Below are 23,163 nucleotides of genomic sequence, written 5' to 3' on the forward strand. Positions count from 1 at the left end.
AAAGGCTTCTGGATGAGGTAGGGTATAACAAAAGAAGGTAAAAAGGTACAATAATTTCTAGATCTTTTGATTTTCTTTGAAATTGTTGAAACTGAATGGCATGCTTTCGCCAAGGTAAATAATTTTAATATATTGCTATAATAAAGAATAGCCACGCATTACAATAAGATTTAATATTGAAAAAAATGTAAAAAATGTATTTTTAAAATATGTTCTCCTAGTATCCATCCCATATTCCATTTTCACAGTTAAACAGAAAGAGTAGAAGGTTTGTAAAACTATCAGCACTACTTAAAACCAGATGCCACATATGTTGAATTTAGACTTACAGCTGGACCTTGTGTAGTATTAGGCAATAATGTGGTAGTAGGATAAATAATTTCTTCAATAGATACATATGTGCCTATTAAGAAACCAGCAATTCCAATGACCATTATTAAGATATCTTTAAGAATCATCCACAGGCTGAAACTTTCCTTGTAAAATATAAGAATTTCAACCAAAGGTGGCAGAATGAGTGCTAATGTACTACTGCTCACAGCTCCGACCAGGGAAATCACTATGTCCAAACGAGGAATCAGGATCGCTACAAGACCTGCAAAGAGAGAACAGAAAACACAGTTATGAATTCATGAACATCAAAATAGATATTTTCAGTTCAATCAGAATATTAAATGAGGGCTTTTTGAAAAAAAAATCTTACATCAAACCAGGATGTAGATTTCACCAAACTGGCTAAACAGTTGCCTTAAGAGAAACAATGACTGAACAAGAAGTCTGGAAAGAGAAACTTTAAGTAAGGAGGTAAGAAGTCAGACCGCAAAAGATTGAGAAATTAATGAGAGGAAAAGAAACTAAGGCAATAAAGGGTAGATTCTTAGGGTGGAAAATAAATTCAATATTGAAAAAAAGGCATTAATGAAAGAAACAAAAAAAACCCTTTAATAACAGGTATTCTCTATTTCTTGGGTGCTGCACTTCCTTATTGGCCATTTTTGTTCTGTCCGTTCCAATTCAAAGAATGTTCTTTTTGGCAGGAAATTATATTCCCATTTTATAGGAATTTTCTGTGAAAAGGAGGATTCAGGCCACTTGAAGGAATGGCAGGATCAAGTGAGGATAAGGATGTGAAGACCTAGGTTATTTCTGTGGGTAGCAGGTGCCAACTGAGTTTTCTGCAAGGTTCACATTTGCCCCTGTCCCTTGAGAACTGACCCCAAAGGAAGTACCAAGCACACCTGTTTTGGACTGAACAATAGACCTTGAAGTGAAGGAAGGAAACAAGATTTTTTGTGTGTGCGCACAGGAATTGAATTTAAGAAGTTTATAAAAAATGAAATGCTTTTGTGGAGGTTCTGTAAATGTTTTATAAATGTAAAGACTTTGTAAATTTAAAACATTTTATGGGATTTAGTCTTACCTCACCTTAAAATTTTAGAGGCAAAGTAAAATTTTAATTAAATGACTGTAAGACGTTTCCCATGACAAAGAATATCTTGAATTCAACATTGTTACTCTTAGAAAAAAAACCCAAACTTTTAATTTAAAAATCCATTGTAATGCTATATGTTTATATTTTGTTTTTGCATTTTAGAACAATACAAAAATGTCATCACTGGACTTGAAGCTAGGCCACTCCAGATTCTAGTCCCAAATCTACTAACTCCTGATATAATTTGTAGGCAAGTCATCTATTTTCTCTAGGCTTTAATTTTCTCATCTATAAAATGAGGATGTTGGACTAGATAAGAGAATTTTATACTGGAAAGGACCTATAAATCATCTATTTTACTGAATTAAAAATTGTGATTTCATCAGTTTAGGTATTTCTGCAGATTGTAACTGCCATGTTATCTTGTGTAGTTCATGTATATGTCCTCTCTCCCTCACCCCCATTAATTATCCCAGAGGAGGTATTGAAAACACTTGGTGTATCTGTTAATATCTCAGAAGGATATAACAAATATCACTTAGGCTAGCCTTCAGCTGCCTGCCATTTAAGTAAGATATTTGAATGGCCTTTCTTCTTTTTCAGCCAAACAAATCCTTAATAATTCTCTTATTCCACCTTCCTATAAACTGCCATTCATAATATGCTGCCTTCTATTTAAGAATAACTCAGATTTCTATTGCCCTTTGGGAGTTTACAGAGTACTTTCCTTGCAATTCTATAAGGCAGGAAATGCAAGTATGATTATCCCTTATATACAGAGGAAAAACCTGAGGTTCAGTGGAGTTGACTAATTGGCAGTGGCTATAGAGTTTACAAGTGGAAAGGCTGGAATTCTAACCCAGACAAATATTCTGACTTTTAATGAGAGGTTTCATCTGCCATTTCTTTACATTTTGGGTTATTCCAAATTGCAATTGAAAGATCATAATGGATATTCCAGAATTCTCAGAATTTTCTTTAACAGAATAAAGTTTTTCATATATTTCACTGTATTTGTAATCTCAATATTCTCTCCAATGTTGCAGACTGAAACTTGGCCTTGTGTCTTTATCCAGTATCAATCTTATCTGTGTTTTTTCAGGGATCTTTCTCAGAGAATCTGCCCCAATATGTTAGAGAACTTCCTTTAAGGATTTTAACATTTTGTGGTTAACCAGTGAAACACTTGGACTATCCATCTAGATGACTATTCTTTATCTGTATCATATGACCAACCCTTTTCAAATTAAGTAGTTCCTAACTGATATCTCTTGTACTACTTCTTGAATTACTGGAAATATGATACAGCCTACTTGTTCTCACTCTATCTCTCCATTGGCCTTTGATTCATTCAGAATTTGGATTCTTCAAAGACTGCAGTATTCTAAGACTTACAATTCATACAGGGTCCGGATGAGAACATTCACAATTAATAGATGGTTCTTTGCACCAAGGAAACATTTGGAAGAGACAAAAGCATTATTCAGATTTTCAAACATAATCCATGTTACTCTCTTCCTCCTATTTAATGTTAGGCCAACATCATTATCCATCTGTGGTGCCTGTCATAAGCACTTGCACTTATAGATGAACTAAAGTATCATTCATTCAACTCTCATATTCTAGACAAAAGGCAATTTTCATTCATTGTTGCTCCTGTATGTACTGGTATGGGAGTACAGAGTCTCCTGGACATTCCAAATCTCCAGAGGAATCCCAGGTCAAATAGTATATGAGGAATTTCCCAATCTTGCACTCCTGCAGTAATGGCTACGGAAAGATGACCCTGATGAAACTAAACGGACAAACTGCATAATCAAAGGATTTTCTGAGAGATACATTTCCTGTAGTGTTTTGATAAGTTTTTAGCACATCTTCTGTTTGCATCTCTTTTATTGAGTTATTGTTGGTAAAAAAATCATTTATTGAATGGACTTCTGGTGATGAACTTGTCTGAACTTAGGTTGATATTTGAGCCACAGAGATATAATCTCATACTTGAAGCTTTCTAGTTTAGTAAGAATTACCAAGGCTTGTATTCTTCAAGCTTTGGCTTTAAGAATTCAGTTACTAACCCTGGGCATGAGATTAGGGCTTTATTAGAACAAATAATAATAAATTTTAAGAGTTCTTTGTATATTCTGCAGATGCAACGTAGATATATTTTTATGAAAGCCAAGTTGAATTGATTCACTCATGGGACTGAAATTTTATTCCATCATATAACTAAACATTTCCTGGGCTAGCATCAATATGATAAATTCTATTTTAAAAATATTTTCCTGGTCTCTTAATAATTCTCTCATCTATTAGACTTGACACATTAAAAATGTGTTGAAAAATATGGTACTATTTGACTTTCTTCTTCAATATGATTTTTATGATTTTTGATTTCCTTTAAAATTCCTACTTTTATTCACTAATTATACTATGATAAAATCATTAATCTGGGACAAGTTGGATGCCACCTTGACTGACAGGGATGGCAGTTGAGAGATTTGGAATGTTCCCAGGTGCTGCGAGCCAGGGGCAAATGTCAGTTGGTTCCCACCCTATAAATATCCCCTAAGGACTACAGTACTACAGTTGAGAGGTCTCAGATCTCAGAGCTGAGACTTGAGCAAACATCTTTGGATCAACTGGGCAGAGGGAGGTGAAAGGGTGGTTGAAGGTTAGAGGAAGGGTAGGCCAGAACCTAAACCTATGTCCTGTGCTTGACTGAGAGCTAGTAAGCCATCAATATCATTGGTAGCAGAGCTGAGAGAAGACACAAATCATCAATTCATATCTATATCAATAGCCTTCCCTATTCTCTGACTTGGCTGTGGCCAAGTCCAGTCAGAGATAGAGAGAGGGTGAAGACCTCAAGCCTCTACCAGCCTAGCAATCTCCAGTCCTGATCAACATTAGCTTAATAGCCAAATATAGCAATAGGGTTTCCAATCCCCAAACCTAATACCTTGTTATTCTTTCCTTATCAATAGATAATACAGTGATTTAACAGAAAGTACCTTCCTGAGTGGTTATTCTATCATAGTCCTTAGTAAGGGAGGATTAATTAGGCAGTCAGATTTCAATCATTTCCAAAACCAATCAATAGCCTATTATCAATCAATCCAACCTCAGGTTGGGCCTAGAGAGGTTAACCATCTACCTAATCTCTCAAGGGATCCAGCCTGGGCAACTGTTAGAAGGAAATCATTGACAGGTTTAACCAACCAGACCTGTCAGAGAGAAGAGGGATAAATACAGCAACAGCTAGTGTGAGGGAGTGGGTGTTCCTCCTTCACCAAATGCAGTTGGCTTAGGCCTTGGGCTCTGATACCTCCTTCATCTATACCAGTGATTCCCAAAGTGGGCGCCACCACCCCCTGGTGGGTGCTGCAGCGATCTAGGGGGGCAGTGATGGCCACAGGTGCATTTATCTTTCCTATTAATTGCTATTAAAATTAAAAAAAATTAATTCCCAGAAGTGCTAAGCACATACCAGCCATCCTGTAATATCTAGAAGGAAGATGTATAGGAATAGTAATAGTAAAAGAGGAGATAGAGAAAGAAAGAAACAAAGATCTGAGATCAGGTCATAGACAGAGACACATCATCATTATATACATATCTCTATCTCTCATGCATCCTTTATTTCTTTTAACAACTATTGATTTTCTCTGGGAAACAGGATCATGCCAGACTACCTCCTCCACGTCCAATGTAGTATTGACTAGGTCTGAAATCCCTCTCTTCCAAACTCAGTATGGTTCAAAGTCATCATTACTTTCTTGCACATAATTCCCAGGATTGCTTGTTGTCCAGAGAACTTCCAAATTGATTTATGCCATATCTCTGGGTTAGATGGCAGTCTTCATGTGAATTTTACTACTGAATGTTATTCCTATGTCTCAGAATTATCTATTTTTGTCTTATCTCTTCTGAATGCAGATATTCACCTCACTAATCCTAATTCTATTATCCCCTCTCCCCCACCTGCAATGCTATAGTTAACACCTGACACATTAAAGATATTTGCAGAGGAGTGGATGAGCCTGTCCTTCCTTTATGTAGCTCATCAGTACAGGCAGTTCTGAAATAAGTCTTAAGATTGAGGGGCTGAATTTCACTGAATGACAGCTGATTCTCTTAAACCAAAGATATGATCTCTAAAGAAAAGTCACAAAGTTATATGAACTAGATTCTACAGTGATGGGAAAGGCTTCCTGCTCATATTAATGAACTTCCCTCTGTCCAAGCTAATGGCTTTTCACTGAGTGTCATGACTCATACCTATGTTTTCTACCATTGGGGGAATGAAGGGTTCTGAGTTGCAGTAGGGCTAAAACTGATTGGGTGTCCATACTAAATCTGGTGCCAAAATGGTAAGCCTTCAAGTGTAGAGGGCCATCAGGTTGCTTTAAAGAGGGACAAATTGGTCCAGGGGAAAAGTAAAGTAAGACTAAACTAAGCAAAATTGTGTAAGCCTTTTGAATTCTTTTCTTTCTCTCTATTTTCTTTAGAGTTGAGCAGAATATTAACAGAATGGCTGTAGTTTCCTTTTTTTTTTTTTTAAACCCTTATCTTCTGTCTTAGAACTAATACTATTTACTGGTTCTAAGGCAGAAGAATGGTAAGGGGTAGGCAACTGAGGTTAAATGACTTGCCTGAAGTCACACAGCTAGGAAGTGTCCACCTAGCTGTTCTACCCCAACCCCCTTTAATTCTATTGTTATTGACGTGAGGAGGGAGGTAGAATCAGAAGGAAGAAACATAAGGAGGGCTAAAAGACTGTAAATATGAAATTTCAGACACCAAAGCCTTCAAAATAGAAGTTTGGCAGATCATGAGATTAGATAAGAATCCTATATGATACAGCATGATAATTTCCAAATGGAGCAATAATGTAAATATTTTTTAAATCCTATAATTAAAAACTGGAGAATAGCAAATTCTCTCTTTTACAATTGTAGATGGGGAAACTATGCTAGGGAAAACAATTCATAGAGAAGTAATTTTAAGAGACAAAAGATACAATCTCCTAAAATGATATCATTTATCATTATACAAATTTTTCCACAAGTAAAAGCAATGTATCCAGAATAAAAAAAGTTATAGACTTTGGGAAAATATTCATATTACACATTTATAATAAAAGTCTAAAATCCAAAATCTATATGTAACACATAAGTAAGACTGATTCATTCCACAAGATAAATTGCTAAAGGTAAACTAAGAAATACAAATATGTAGTTTAAAAAAACAAAGTTATCAAAAAACGTGAATAGTCAACATCACTCATAATCAGAAAAATAAGAATTAAAATAATTCTGAGCTATTACTTTCAACACATAAAACTGAAAAAGACAGTAAAAGAAAAATGTCAGTCTTGGGGTGGGGTAGCATAGTAATTCCCTATAGGCAGAGTTGTGCCTCTTCTAGACTGAGCCATTCTAGAAAGCAATATGGAATTAGAGAATAAAAGTTGCAAAAATATTCCTACCATTTGACCCTTCAATTCCACAATTATTTTACACCCTAAGAAAGGCTGACTTCTATTTCTATATAAATATCCATAATAATGATGTCTGGGTGGTCCTGGAAAAAAGATGAGAAATTTAATCTCTCTATAGATGTGGAATGCTACATACTAGATTTGGCCATTGGATTTTGCAATTAAGAGATTATTAGAGGTGGGCAGCTGGGTAGCTCAGAGGATTGAGAGCCAAGCCTAGAGATGGGAGGTCCTAGGTTCAAATCTGGCCTCAAGCACTTCCCAGCTGTGTGACCCCGGGCAAGTCACTTGACCCCTATTGCCTCACCCTTACCATTCTTCTGCCTTGGAGCCACTACACAGTATTGACTCCAAGATGGAAGGTAAGGGTTTAAAAATAAAAAGAGATTATTAGTAACTTTGGAGAGAACAGTTTGGGTTGAATGATGAGGTCAAAGGCCAGATTGTAGAATCAAAAAGAAAGCAAGTACAAGTACTTACAGTAAATGGCCTTCATAAGGACTTTAATCACAAAATATAGGAGAAATATAAGATTATAGAGGGGATACATGGATTAAATGAGAAATTTTTTTTAAACCCTTAACTTCTGTGTATTGGCTCATAGGTAGAAGAGTGGTAAGGGTGGGCGATGGGGGTCAAGTGACTTGCCCAGGGTCACACAGCTGGGAAGTGTCTGAGGCCAGACTTGAACCTAGGACCTCTCATCTCTAGGCCTGACTCAATCCACTGAGCTACCCAGCTGCCCCCAAATGAGAAATTTTTAAGGATAGAGGACACATGGGCATGTTTGCATGCAGTAGGGAAGCAATCAATAGATAAGAGATTGAAGATCTGGGGATAAAGATAATGAGTTCAGTTTCGGATATGTTGCATTTGAGATATCCATAGCATATTCAATTTGAGATGTCTAACAGACAGAGATACAAGGCTAGAGGTCAGCAGAGAGGTTAGGTTTATTTAAGTAGATTTGAGAATTATTAGCATAAAAATGATAAATGTATCCATGGAAGAAGATCACCAAGTGAAATAGTATAAAGGGACAAGAGAGGAGGGCTCAGGACAGAGCTTTGGAGGAGAACCAGAGAGAGAAAGAAGGTATGAGCTGGAGGAAAATCTAGAAGAGAAGAGTCAGAAGGAGTTACAAGATAGATAAAAGTCTCAAAAACCTAGAGAAAACAGCATATCAAGGATAAGAATATGATGTCAAAGGCTGAAGAGAGGACAAGGTGAATGAAGATTGAGGAAAGTTTACTAGATTTGGCAATTAAAAGATTATTAGTAGCTGGAGTGAGTAGTTTCAGTTGAATGATAAGCTTGGAAGCCAGTCTATACAGAGTTCAGAAGAGAAAGTAAGAGGAATGGAAATTGAGGCATCTTATAACAGAAAGCCTTCTCAAGGAGCTTGGCACAAAAGGTAAGAGAAATACTAGAATAAGAGTGAAGATAGATGGATCAAGTGAAGGTTTTTTGAGGATGAAGGAGAAATGGGTATGTTTATAGGTCCTTGGAAAACAGCTGGTAGGTAAAGGTTGAAGTTATAAGAGAGAATGAGGATGATAGAGAGGGCAATCTCTTGAAGAATATGAGAATACAGTGGGACTATGACTACCCTATTTCCAGAAGCTATATTCATATAGCTCAAGATCATATTAGTTTTTTGGACTGCTGCCAAAACTTTGCTGAATCTAAGTGTGTAAACAAAAGGGGTACTGTTTGTTGCATGTACTTCAAAGTAGTTGTAATAAATAAAATATTAATGTACATTGTAAACCTTAAAACATGATATAAATGTAAGTTATTATCATTAGCTACAATTGAAAGGATATTTTTTGTATTATTGTAATTACTAGGTCAATAAAAATCTTAAAAACAAGAAATAAGAATGATATATATTTATAAGGATATTAAATTCATTTTTAGGCTACACTCAAAGCAGTAATGATTTTGTTATACCAAAAGCCTAAGAGTGAGTAAACTTACTTTCTTTGAGGAATATCAAAGATTAGATTAACAGTTAATAAAAACAATTACCATATAATGAATATGTCCATAAAGAAGTCTCATTTACAGAAAATATATTCAAGTATAAAGATTATTTGAAGGATTCATGTCAATAAAATAATTTAAGTAAAACCATATTTATACTTACAGGTAATAAAAACTAAGGAGGTCCTAATAATGAGGTCACAAATTAGCTTTGATTTATTTTGAAATTTGGATGTGATTCCTGGAATGATGATTTCTGCTGGAACGTAGAACTGAACTGAGTAAGTCACAAAAATTCCAAAGGAATACAGAATTTTCACTGATTGATACAACCTGTCAAAATATTTGGACAAAGTTTAATAGCCATACAGCATGCAATCTCTGGCTTATAGTACTTTGTATCTTTCTTTTGCCCTTATCACAATCTATTTTATATTTGTGTAAATATCAGTGATCCCTTTCCTTCTCAATCAGCAGATTCCAAGTTCCCTGAAGGTGGGAATTATGATCCCTAATATGTCATGGTGTGTTAATAATTTCCCAGTTTTTGTAATTCTTGGGTCTGTCTCTAGTATTTCAAAGTATGAAATATCTCTAAAGATGATATAAATCTTCAGGTAAAAATACTAAATGATCTACTTTTATTTTTATATTTTGACATTTACTATGGTTCTTAGGATGAAAAATCTACATTGTTAAATGTTAAACGTGTTCTTTCTTCAGCTTTCAAAAACATTTATAATAGATATCGAGGTTATAATAACAACAATATACAAATGCTTATTCAATAAATAGTGCTTGTTGTTGAGAATCAATATGAAAAAGCAAGGGAATGGAAGCAAAACTGTACAGGGAACCAATTAACAACAACCAAACAACATTTATCAATGATGAAATCAGCAGATGTGAAGGGAAAGAGTAACAGTTGTTTCTTTACAACTCTTTTCTGAAAGAAGAGGAGAACATAGGCTTGATGAGAGCAAGGATAGTCCTCTTTTTGTCTTCATACCATGCAACTGGCACAGTGCCCTGTACACGGTAGACTATATCTACCATGTTGGCTGAACTGAAGTCACTGTGGAAGACATTCAAAAGTGTCCTTACTGTAATGGCTACAGAAGCTATTAATTGGTAATGGGAGAGAAAAAAACACAACCTGTTTTTCAATATTGCTTAGAGAAGATACATTCCTATAGTTTGCATCTATATTAATTAGCTTAAAAAAGGCCTCCTCAATCTTACTGACAAAAATCAATACAGAGATAGTAATTGCTTTGCTGTTCTCTTGAAGCTTTCTTCCAAAATATTTAGTCCCTCTCCATTGCTTTGTTCAATATCTAAACAAACAAAATTTAATTGGTTCTCTCTATGATCTCAACTCTTTCCTCGTATGCCAAAGTCCTACCTCTCCACTACTCTACATTTAAATGAAAATATTTTCCTTCTTCATATTCAAAAGTAAATCATAATCAAGCATCTTGTTTTCTCTAATGGGTTGAATCCATGAAATTTTGTATGCCAAACTGAAAAGAAAAAATGGCAAATGTATTTTTAAGTAGTTTACATTTTTATTGAGAAACTAATTTATATTATTATTGAAATTACAATAAATGAAGCAAAAATTGTATATGCCTACCTACCATTCATCTTGAGGAAGATTTAAAGTTATGCTGCCTTTGATTTCATCTTGAAAGCGCATATATCCTAGGGTGGCTAATGTTATATACAGAGTTGTAACAATCCCCATACCAATGTTCAATGCTTCTGGGAAGCGTTTTGTTTCTTTCATTTGATTTTCCAATGGGAGTACCTGAGAATGGGAAAAGATTTTTAAAAAAGATATGCATAACAGAATCATAGAATTTAGAGTTAAAGAAGACTTTCGAGGTCTCAAATCTAATTTCTTATAAATGAAAGAACTGAAATAAAGATAAAAATTATTAATGTTATATGTTCAGAACTAGGATCAAGGTGTGGCCTGATTCATGTACAAGATTTGGCTTTCAGGTTTACTGATGCTTTTTTTTTATTAGTCTTTTCTGATCGTACCATGTCACCCAACTCACACAGTAGAACTTCTCTTTGAACAAAGAAAGAGTTAAATAAAACCAATGGACATGGAGACCATGTTTGACTATATATATATACCATTTTGTCCCTTACTACTCCAAGGAAAGTACAGAAATGCATTTTGTCTCATCTCTTTTGTCAGGCCAATATTAATCATTACAATTAAAGATCACTTGACTTCCTTTTACTGTTTTTGTTTTTGGGGGGGAAGGGGCATACATTACTGAAGTCATTTAATAGATTGTCTTCCTGTTTCTGCTTACTAAATCTACATCAATTCACAAAAATATCATGTTTTTCCAAATTCCTTCATATTAACCATTTTTTATGGCTCAATAATATTCCACGCCATTTACATACTACAATTTGTCTAACCATTTCACCATGAATGTACGCCCACTTTGTTCCCAGGTTTCTGGTACCACCAAAATGCCATCACAAATACTGTCATATGTGGGGCCTTTTTTTCTGCCCTTTATTTCTTTGGAGGACTAACATCATGATTTCTGGGTCAAAAGGGATGAAGCTTAGTGACTTTTTTCAAATAATTATGTTATATGTGTGTAATGTATATAGATAGTTCTCACTTTACCTAAATTTGAATTATGTAAATTCAACTTTATAAAGAATATAGAAAGAAGTTGAGTTAAAAATAAAAAGACATGTTAACATCACTACAGTACTATGCTTAGCCTTGTGGCCCCGCCCCAAACTTCAGACTAGGGGCATGGCCTGAGACTCCCAGCACCAAGGGAGGAGACGCTCTTTTCTGCCATCTTCCATTTGTCAGGGCTCTGGGTCTGTGTGTTTGTCCCCAAACCCCAAGGGTCCTTGTTGTGGTTGCCAGCCCCCTTCCTCTCAGGCTGCACATGCCCCTTCCCTCTAAGAGGGCAAATCTGAATGACATAAAAATCTCCTTACAAAGAACTGATGAAATCTGAATGCAGACTGACCCATACTATATTTCGCTTTCTTTCTTTATTAATTTTTGTTTGCATTCCCTTCTACAAAATGATTAATATGGAAAGTGTTTTACATTCTTGCACATGTACAATCTATGAGACTGTCTGCCCTTGTGAGGAATGGGGAGAATTTAATTCAAACCATAAAAAAAGTTAAAATTGCTTTTTCATGTAAATGAGGAAAAAATTTAATTACTTTATGTGCAGATCTATGAATGGCCTACTTTCAGAAACCAAGAACCCTTTGTATCACCTATGTTAGTTCCTTATGCACATTCTGGAGAACAGAAATATTTGATCAAACAATTTTTCCTCAATGATAGTTTTTCTTCTCATACTAGCTGTATTGACTTTGTGCCAGAGATTTTAAATTTTAAGCAGCTGAAATTGTTTCATTCCATTCTGGATATTCCATTTGGGTACTGGGTACAATGTTTGCCTTGGAAGTCAGGCCTGAAGGTGAGCCTTGGGAGGAACAAAGCATTCTGTAGGGCAGAGGGGAGAGGGGAGTGCACTTCAGCCCTAAGGGAAGCATGGAGAGAGGAGATGGAGCAGTAAGTGTGAGAACAAGGCTTAGTGGAGTTGAACCATGATGTGCACAAAGGGGAATAGTGTGTAATAAGGCTTGAAATGCAGGCAGAAACCATGGTGTAAAGGGCTTTAAACGGGAAACAGAGGAATCTGCCTTTGACCCTCATAGTAATAGGGAGCCACTGGAGTTTACTGAGCAGGAGAGTGCTTTAGCCATATCTATCTGGAGAATGGATTAGAGAGCCTAGAAGGAACGGTGAGGGCAGGGATAAGGGTAGGGTTAGGATGGGATGGTGCCATTAGGAGCCTATCTTAAGAATCTAGGAAAGAGCCTGAACTAGTATGTTGCCTGTGTGAGTACAGAAGGGAATGCATAGAGAAGATATAGTGGAGAAAGAATCAATAAGACTTAGAAAATGACTATGTTTGTGGAAGTGAGGAATAAGGTTTATTGAAAGAAGAGAATCTAGATGACTAGAAGGAAATTGGTATCTTTAATAGAAAAAAAAGGAAATTTATGAGAAGGGGGTTTTTGTTTAGGAAGAAGAGTTCTGTAGAGGTAACAAGGTGGTGCTGTATATAGAGCAATGGGCCTGGACTCAAGAAGATCTGAGTTCAAATTCATCCTCAAATACTTACAAGCTGTGTGACCCTGGGCAAGTCATTTAATCTCTGTTTGCCTTAGTTTCCTCATCTGAAAAAGGGGAAAATTGTGAGGATCAAATGAGATAATAATTGTAAGGTACTGAGTGCAGTGCCTGGCACAAAGTAAGCACTACACAAATGTTACTTATTGTTATTATTAGTGGCTATACCAAGTTTAAGATGCTTCTACCCAATGAAAAGGCAGCAAAGGATGCCCATTTTACATGTGAAATTATGTGAAGCATATTTCTATATTAGCGATATTTTAAAAAGTAAAGGAAGTGAGAAAATTATACTTTATTTTGTACTTAGAATTCATCAGTTCTCCCTCTGAGGGTGGATAGTATTTTTTCAATATGAATCCTTTGGAATTAACTATCTTGGATCATTGCTTTGGTCAGAGCAGCCAAGTTTTTCACAGCTGACCATCATTACAACATTGCTGTTACTGTGTATTACCATGCACAATGATCTACAGCAGTGATTCCCAAAGTGGGCGCTACCACCCTCTGGTGGGTGCTGTAGTGATCCAGAGAGACTGTGATGGCCACAGGTGCATTTATCTTTCCTATTAATTGCTATTAAAGTTTTAAAAAATTAATTTCCAGGGGGCTAAGTAATATTTTTTCTGGAAAGGGGGCAGTAGGCCAAAAAAGTCTGGGATCCACTGATCTACAGGTTCTTCTCACTTCACTTTGCATCAGTTCATTTAGTTTTTGCCCTGTTTTTCTGAAACTACTCCCCTTGTCATTTCTTATAGAACAATAACATTTCATCACAATCATGCACCTTTTGACTAGTTCAGCTATTCCTTAACTGATGAGCATCCCTTCAATGTCCAATTCTTTGCTATCACAAAAAGAGTTGTCATAAATATTTTTGTATATAGGCCCTTTTCTTTTTTTCTTTGACCTCTTTGAAGAACAAACCTAGTAGTGACATTGGTGGGTCAAAGGACATGCAGTTTTATAGGGCACAGTTCCAAGCTGTTCTCCAGAATGGTTGGACCAGTTCACTACTTCATTAACAATTAATTAGTGTACCTATTTTTACCTTAACCTCTAGCATTTGTCATTTCTGATATGTGAGTAGTTTTAATTTGAATTTCTGGAATCAGTAGTGATTTAGATAATTTTTTCATGACTATAAATAGCTTTGATTTCTTCTTCTGAAAACTGCCTGTTCACATCCTTTGATGAGTTATCAATTGGAAAACAGCTCTTATTTTTATAAATTTGACACTTACACTTCTTAACATATTTTTGAGAAATGAAGCTTTTTTCAGAAAAACTTGCTAGAAAAAATTTGAAATTATTTTATTGTGTATGATACCTTTTAGCAAAATGTAGTTTCCTTGATTATTTCTCTTAATTAGGTCTATTTTTACTTTTGCTTTGCTTGAGATCATAATTGCTACCTTTGTCTTTTTTACTTCAGCTGAAGCATATTAGATTCTACCCTAGCTCTTTAACTCTATGTATGTCTCCTATAAACAACATATTCTGATTTCTAATCTATTCTGCTATTACTCCTTTTTTATGGTTGAATTCATCACACTCACAGTTATGGTTACTAACTGCATTTCTCTCCAATCTGTTTTCTTCTGTTTATTCTTTTCTCTTTTTAAAATCCTGTCTTTCCTCTAAAGTCTGTTTTACTTCTGACTACTATATTCTTTTATCTGCCCTCTCCATCTTTTCCATATCTCTTTCTTTTTGATTTCTCTATCTGGTAAGATAGATTTCTATTACTAATTGAGTATGTGTGTGTGCATGCACATATACACATATATGAGGAAGTTATATAAATATGCACAAACTCATATATATATAGCTATATATAGAGATGTATGTATTTACCTCCTCTTTGAAACAATTTAGATGTGAAGTTCAAGCACTGTCTGCAATTCACCATTTCCCCCTCCTTTCTAAAAGCTCTTCCTTGTGCACTTCTTTTATATTTGAGAATTCTCACCCATTCTTCCTCTCTATTATCCGAACATCTATTTTTTATATCATCCTAACATGATTGATTCATTCTTGAACCCTCTTTCTAGTTATCATTCTTATTACTGTCCTAAATAAAGTTCTTGGAAGATACATGAATCATCTTTCCACATAAAAAGATAAAGAGTTTAATCTTATTGAGTCCCACATAATTTCTCTTTAATGTTGACTTTATTATCTTTCTCTTGAGTCTTATATTTGAAAATCAAAGTTTCCATTCATTGCTGGTCTTTTCATTAGAAATGCTTGAACTATCAATATACACATGAGAAAGTGTTCTAAATCTCTAACAATCAGAGAAATACAAATAATCAAAACAACTCTGAGGTACCACCTCACACCTAGAAGATTGGCCAATATGACAGTAAAGGAAAATAATAAATGTTGGAGAGATTGTGACAAAATTGGGACCCTAATACACTGCTGGTGGAGCTATGAATTGGTCTAATCATTCTGGAGGGCAATTTGGAACTATGTGTAAAGGGCTATAAAAGATTGCCTGCCCTTTGATCCAGCCATACTACTGCTGGGTTTGTACCCCAAAGAGATCATAGGGAAAAAGACTTGTACAAAAATATTTATAGCTGCGCTCTTTGTGGTGGCAAAAAAATGGAAAATGAGGGAGTGTTCCTTGATTGGGGAATGGCTGAACAAACTGCAGTATCTGATGGTGATGGAATACTATTGTACTGAAAGGAATGATAAACTGGAGGAATTCCATGTGAACTGGAAAGACTCCAGGAATTGATGCAGAGGAAAAGGAGCAGAACCAGGAGAACATTGTATATAGAGACTGATACATTATAGCACAATTGAATGTAATGGACTTCTCTACTAGGAGCAATGCAATGACCCAGTACAATTCTGAGGGACTTAGGAGAAAGAACACTATCCACATCCAGAGAAAGAACTGTGGAAACAGAAATGCAGAAGAAAAAAACATATAAGTGACATGTGGTTTGATGGGTATATGATTAGGGGTGTTGACTTTAAATGATCACTCTATTGCAAATATTAATAATATGGAAATAGGTTTTCAATGATACATGTAAAACCCAGTGGAATTACTTGTTAGCTCCAGGAGAAGGGAAGGAGGAGTGTAGGGAAAGAACATGAATCATGTAACCATGGGAAAAATTTTCTAAATGAATAAATATTTTAAAAAAGAAATGCTTGAAGGTTTTTTATTTCTTAAATATCAATTTTTTCCCTTAAAGGATTATACTTAGTTTGTTGCATAGATTATTTTTGGTTGCAATCCTACCTTACTGGCTTTCTGGAATATCATATTCCAAGCCTTCTGCTCCTTTAATGTGGTAGCTGCCAAATCTTGTGTGATCCTGACTGTGGCTTCACAATATTCCTTTCTGGCTACTTACAATATTTTCTGTTTGTCCTGGGAGCTCTGGAATTTGGCTATAATATTCTTGGGAGTTTTTCATTTTAGGATCTTCTTCAGGTGGTGACTAATAGATTCTATCAATTTCTATTTTACCCTCTGATTCTAGGGCAGAAGAGCAGTTTTCCTTGATAATTTATTAAAAGACGTTTAGATTCTTTCTTTGATCATGCCTTTTAGGTAATCCAAAATTTTTTAAATTATCTCTCCTTAATCTATTTTCCAGGTCAGTTGTTTTTCCAATGATGTATTTCAAATTTTGTTCTATTTTTCGTTCTTTTGACTTTATTATTTCTGAAAGTATCATGGAATCATTAGCTTTCACTTGCCCACTTCTAATTTTTAAAAAATTATTTTCTTCAATGAATTTTTGTATCTCTTTTTCCATCTGACTATTTTTAAGAAGTCATTTTCTTCAGTATTTTCTTGTGCTTCTTTTATCAAGCTATTAATTATCTTTTAAAATTTTTCTTTCTTTGCTTTCAATTTTTACCTAATTTTTCCCCTAAAGTTACTGTTATTTATCAGTTACTTAATTCTTTCAGTGCCCATACAAATACTCACGTATACATACATACACATATCTTGATATACACACACATTTATGTGTACTTTCATTGAAAGAATATTTATACTTTGACGTCCTATTATTTTGGCCATACAGAAAGCTAAAAAGAAACAAACAGTCTGAAATAGAGAAAAGGGAAAAAAGTAGTTCACTTAAAATAGTTATCTACCCCTTTCAATACTTAATGTTCGAAAATAAGTTCTTACCACTCCAATGCCTTCAAAAGCAAATACAGCTGTACCAAAAAAGAGTGGATATCTCTTCCAACCAGCCACAGCTGGAAGACTTCGGGGATCTGGCAAGCCCTGGTGATTGGAGAAAAAAAAAACTTTCACAGATAGGTAGGAGGTCTTAGTTACTTTAATAAATTTACAAAGTATATCATTTGCTTTTCTGTGTTAGGTACCTAAGTTTTTCAAAAACTAATAATCATTTTTATTTTCAAACAAAATGACTACACTTAAATCAGGATTATTCTATCAGGTTCTAACTATCAGAAGCTACGAATCCCCTGCCTATACCTGCTAACCTACTTTTAATTACTTCCTCATTTCATCATATCTGGCAAGTGATCATCCTTCAAGTCTTTGCTTAAAAACATGCAATTAAGAGAACCTGTTATCTCCTAAGACAGCCCTTTGTGCTTTTAAATAGCTCTAATTTTTAACAAGTTTTTCCTTATATAAAATCCAAGTTTGCCCCTCCATAAATTTCCCAACAGAAATACTTAAAAATATTGCAAAATTTCCATATTCAGCTAAGGGGCAACTATAATAGACATATTATATAAGTAATAGATGTGCTAACTTTATCTGACTTGAACTACCAATTGTTAAGCTACATTTTTGTAAAATAATGAAGCGAAATAAAGCAGAAACCATATGATTTGGCAAATGCTTTATGATTTGCACAAAATTTTTATGAAACTTAAATGTTAACTTGGTGCCTGTGAATAAAAGACTGTACATTAAGTGTTGTCCTCTGTCAAATGAGAAAATTGTCCTGGATGATCCTCCAAATCCTTTCCAGCTCTGGCATCTGTGCTTTGATGTACAAAGGATGAAGAGAAAAATTATATGCTATGATCATCAACAGTAACAAATAAAGTAAAATTTGGTGGATTTATCTATTTAGTCCTTGCCTTTTCATATATTTGTTCATCAAAACCCGTCTTTAAAAAAAACTGGTATAAAAACCAAAATATTATTAAAAACTCTAATAGTTACTTATATTCAGTATTTTTAAAAGTAACAATTAAAAATCTAATAGTTTAAGATGTATAATACTTACTCTAATAATGTATTGGTAGATTATTATAAGACTGATGGCCATAGATAGATTGGCAAGGAGTGAAAGCACAGACAGGGTCTTTAGTTCACGAATGAGGACCAAAAGAAAAATAAATGGAAGGAAGCAAAGCATATACATCCTCAGGTCAATACTCCTTCTCTCATATAGAGTTGATTCATCTGTACTGTTCAGTGAGAACATATTCTCTGAAATTCCTTCATGAATCTATAATAGGATTGGGGGAGAAAAGAGAAAAATATAGACATTTTTTAACTTAGTTATCTATTCCGTTTTACTCATTTAAAAATATGGCTAAGATAACAAAAAAGAAGTATAGAGAAATCAGTGATCTATGATATCATATACAATAACTAATCATAGTAATTTTTAGGTGAACAAAGGCATCATTTTAAAAACACTAACCTCTCTGAAGCATAGATAACCCCAAATTTTTTTCTCTAATTCTAGCAAGAATTATTTTTCTAAAATTATTTTTTCCAACTGTGAAAATTTAGTACAATACAATTTTTTAGGATGAGTCATCAACTCATTCAGTTTGAAACTTTAGGAAGAAGCACCACACTTTTGAACTCTAATAATTAGACGATACACAAAAGAAAGTTGTAACATGTATACTTAATGTAACAGCTGAGTGTACTAATATTGTGTAGATCCAACTTTTAAAAGCCTATTTATTTCCTCTAGTATGAGAAGCAAGGTGTAATTATTTTTCACAATTATAATGTACCAAATTAATTGTTAAAATCATAATCTACTATTTGAAATATTTCACAAGAGATATTTTCATATCATATTAAATACTTACACCAAGAACTCATTGTATGGCACTATCAACCCATGGGAAACTCTGGACCCCTATCCTGCTCTGACCAGCAGTTTTTAACAGCCCCAAAGAAGACTCACCTCATATACCTCCCACATTTTCTAACTTATCCTGTTCTAAGACAGAGAAAGTTCTAAGGATCTTGTTTCTCTAATCCCTCAATACCTTCAATCCTCTCTTCCTACAATTCAGGTTTTTTGTATATCCAGACTATATGCCGCTATTTCCCATGAAATGCCCTTTAAGAATTCCCTTTTCCCTTTCCTCCCCAGGCATTCCTGTCTGAATAAGGCTGTGTGTTGTTCAGAACTGCAATTCCTTGATCCTGAATAAATGCTTCACTTTATTTATTGATTACTTAGTTAGTCTGAGTTTTCTTCCGAGTTGCCAGCACCAAACTAAGTAGTAAGTAGATGATTTCACTTTAAACCTGGAGCAATTGTTCTGGAGCCACACAGCTTGCAGGTTTACACACACGCACACCACCACCATACACCACACATACACATACAAAAATATGTTGTGTAATATAGTAATTACAGATAACGTTGTTGTCCCTATCTACATAAATGCTTAATAATGAAATACTACAACTTCTATTTTTTACAGAATATGATGACATGGATCATGACAATTACATTTAATTAAAACTCTATTTTAAACCATTAAGAGTTTGACCAATAATTTTATACCATCTATTTATTCATTCAAACATGTTTAAGCACTTAGATTTTAAAAAGCATTGTATTTGTTTTGGGGAGATACAAAGTTAAAGATGACATAGTCCTTGCCCTTGAGGAGTTTATAGTCTTGTAGACGTGATGATATATATTCAGAATTATAATGTAAATTAATATACAGAAAATGCATAAAAGGAATTAAATAGGGTGTTATGAGTTTAGCTGGGGGGGATAGGGCTTAATGACTGAGGTTTTGCCTTTGTGCTGAGCCTTGAAGAATGGGTAGGGGTTTAATAAACACAGATTGGGAGTAGAAGGAAATGAGTATTTCAGGTGTACTCAATGGCATTAGCAGAGGTATAGAGAAGGGAAGACAAAAAGGCAAAATAAAGAACTTCTAAATCATCGCCTAACTATGTAAGGGAGAATAAATGAAGGGTAAGAGTGTGAGACAGAAGTGAGCTCAGGCATGATGCCTGATAGTTCTAAGTTAGGTGCTGTTAAATTCTTAAGAACTTTTCTATGATGAGAAAAATTCTTAATCTTTCTCCCCATGTACTCTGCTTAGGTGAATCTTTTACCATTGCTTTTAACTAATTTTTTCCAGTTTTGACTATATACTCTGTCCCATGATGCTTTGAAAGTACTTCTAGTTCTCTATATTAGGAAATCTTCCTACATAGTATTTTTCTTATAATAAATGAAAATTAGCTGAATTTTTAAAATTCTGAAAGCCATTCAATTTTATCATCCAAAGGTAGTTACTAGTCCAAAAGCTTATAAACAACATACCATTTATTAAATTTTTATAGTTAAATCTGTAATTTTTATAGTTCTAGGTATAGAAAATGGGATAAATTCCCACATGAAGAATAGCTCAATTAATTAGGGTCTTATTTGTAGTTCTATTATGAAACATAATTTATTAGACTAGGTAGTGCTTATGCCATTATTATAAGGATTAATATGCAAATATTAATTCAAGCTATAGTCTTGGCAAAAATAAGATTTATGAATTACAAATATATTTGTAGAAATGAAACAATTTCTTAAACAAGTAATAGAGAGGCTGTTTAGTCCAACTTGTATAAGAATCTCTTTTTCTATATATCCAAGTGGTCATCCAATCTTTAAAGAGTCTCTAGGAAGAGGAAATTCACTACCTCTCTAAAGCAATCATTTCCTTCCACTTTGGGAATTCTATAATTATTGTGAAGTTTTTTATTAACATGAACCTAAATTTACTTCTTGGCAACTTCCACCTGATTTTGCCCTGGGGAGAACAAGTCTTAATATCCCTTCCACAGGACAACCTTTTCAATACTTGAAAATAGTTATCATAACCATCCCCACAAATCCTGATTTAAATGTTTTCTTCTTTAGGCTAAATCTCCCTACCTTATTTGACCATTACTCCAATGGCATAAACATGAGATCCTTCACTATCCTGGTTGACCTCTGCTGGAGCTCTCTAGCTAATCAAAGACCTTCCTACAATATGGTACCCTGAACTGACCACAACATTAAAATTAGGGTCTGATCATGGAAATGGAAATACCACCTCCTTATTCTTGGATATTATGCTTATCTTGAAGTAGCTGATTATCATATTAGCTTTTTTGTCCAGCACATCCCTGATCCCTTCTGATTTCATCCCTGATCCCAGATCCACCTTAGCTACTACTGCCCTCCTTTCCAAAAATATCTTGTATTCATCCTGAATATATTCTGCTTAAATTTATACATGCAAATGTTGTCTCCCTTGTAAAAATGTTAACTCCTTGAAGGCAACTGTTTTACTTTTGGTTTTGTATTCCTGGCACTTAGCACATTGCCCAACAAATGGTAGCATTCAGAAATTGCTTGTGGATGGTGATTCATATTGAGTTTGCAGTCTCCATAAACTCCCCCTCTACTTTTTCAAATTGCAATCTAGCAATACCACTCCATCTTGAATTTGTAAATATGATTTTTAAATTATTGTAGACTTTGTCAGCATTAAATGTCAATTTATTAGATTCAGTCCAGTGTTCTGGACATGGGATCCTAATGCTGTCATTCCAACACATGAGCTATGCTTCCTAGTTTTATATCATTTGATTATTTGATAAGCCTAGCAGCTATGCCTTGATCTAAGTCATTAATTAAAAATATTACCAAGGCCAAAGTCAGATACCTAAGGTGTTCCTTCTGCCAAAGACCTTCCTCTGAGGTGACATTTTATTGCCATGCTTGAGTCTAGTCATTTGCTCAGTTGAGAATCCACCTGACTGTATTAACATTAACCAGCTCAGAGCTCTCTCATCTTGTCCCAAGAAGGGCAAAAATACCTTTACTAAACATTCTGCTAAGATACAGATAAATTTTATCTACAGTATATTCTTGATAGTTTAGTATCTATACATTAAAGATCTGTGAATCTGTCAATATGGAACCTCCCACCACCAACATTGGTCATAAGAGATACATAACTTCTTAAGAGGTGAGTCTTAGGGAACTGCAAGAAGGATAAGTGACTTTTTGTAGTTGGACATTTTGCAAATTTAATCAACAGAACATAAACCTACCTCTTTCTGACCTGAAACTCAGTTCTCTACCTATGGAACTATAATACCTCTCTCCATTTTAGTCCCCCTGTCAACAAAGCTGATATAGTTTGACTTGATGAAGCCATGCTGCTGCATTCTCAGCACCAACTGGCATCAGTGCCTGGAACAGAGGACCACTGGCTGGGGGCAGTAGTAGCTGCTGCCTGTCTGCAGAGGAATCTAATTTGGATAATGTGAATTTATGGAAAGTGAAAGATGTGTGTGTATGTGAAACACAAGAGTGATCAAGACTTTGGGAAGGGTAATGGTAGAATGGAACCAAAGTATGCCTTTTGGTGTACAAGCTTTTGTAGGAAGGATGAAGAAAGCTTGGTTAGCTGGTAAAGAGTAATTACTACTGTATTGGGGGGTGGGGTGGACCAAATAGCTTAGTAGGCTCAGTTAAAAGTAATGTTTGCTGTGATTATAGTTAGAGAAAGGAAGATCACGGCTTCTATGTTGCCAATATTCTTTCAGCGGGAGCTTGAAAAATGGCTTTAGCAAAGAGAAACCAGGCTAAAGAAAATCTTTTGGTGAAGGACAAAGAGGTCCTAGGTAGAATTCTGGGACAAAGGCAGTTATAGCTAGTCTAGGAGAAGCCACAACAGTAACAAAAAGCTTTGCACAAGGGAAATAAAGCTAAGAGTAAAACTCATTCAATA

The 23,163-nt window shown here is 34.8% G+C and overlaps 1 protein-coding gene across 1 annotated transcript in view; it reads right to left on the reverse strand.

Annotated features, from left to right (window-relative positions):
• Window positions 1–218: 218 nt before the first annotated feature.
• The window catches only part of SLC36A4 (solute carrier family 36 member 4), a 40,196-nt gene continuing 17,251 nt past the window's right edge, over window positions 219–23,163 (reverse strand). Inside the window, exons 6-10 of the mRNA XM_044666218.1 lie at window positions 18,390–18,614; window positions 17,306–17,404; window positions 10,559–10,728; window positions 9,082–9,251; window positions 219–595 (exon numbers count right to left, since the gene is read on the reverse strand). Coding sequence (XP_044522153.1) covers window positions 288–595; window positions 9,082–9,251; window positions 10,559–10,728; window positions 17,306–17,404; window positions 18,390–18,614 — 972 coding nt within the window. The 3' untranslated portion in view covers window positions 219–287. The remainder of the gene's footprint in view (window positions 596–9,081; window positions 9,252–10,558; window positions 10,729–17,305; window positions 17,405–18,389; window positions 18,615–23,163) is intronic.

The sequence above is a fragment of the Gracilinanus agilis genome, chromosome 3 (genome assembly GCF_016433145.1).
Source record: "Gracilinanus agilis isolate LMUSP501 chromosome 3, AgileGrace, whole genome shotgun sequence".
NCBI classification, from domain to species: Eukaryota; Metazoa; Chordata; class Mammalia; order Didelphimorphia; family Didelphidae; genus Gracilinanus; species Gracilinanus agilis.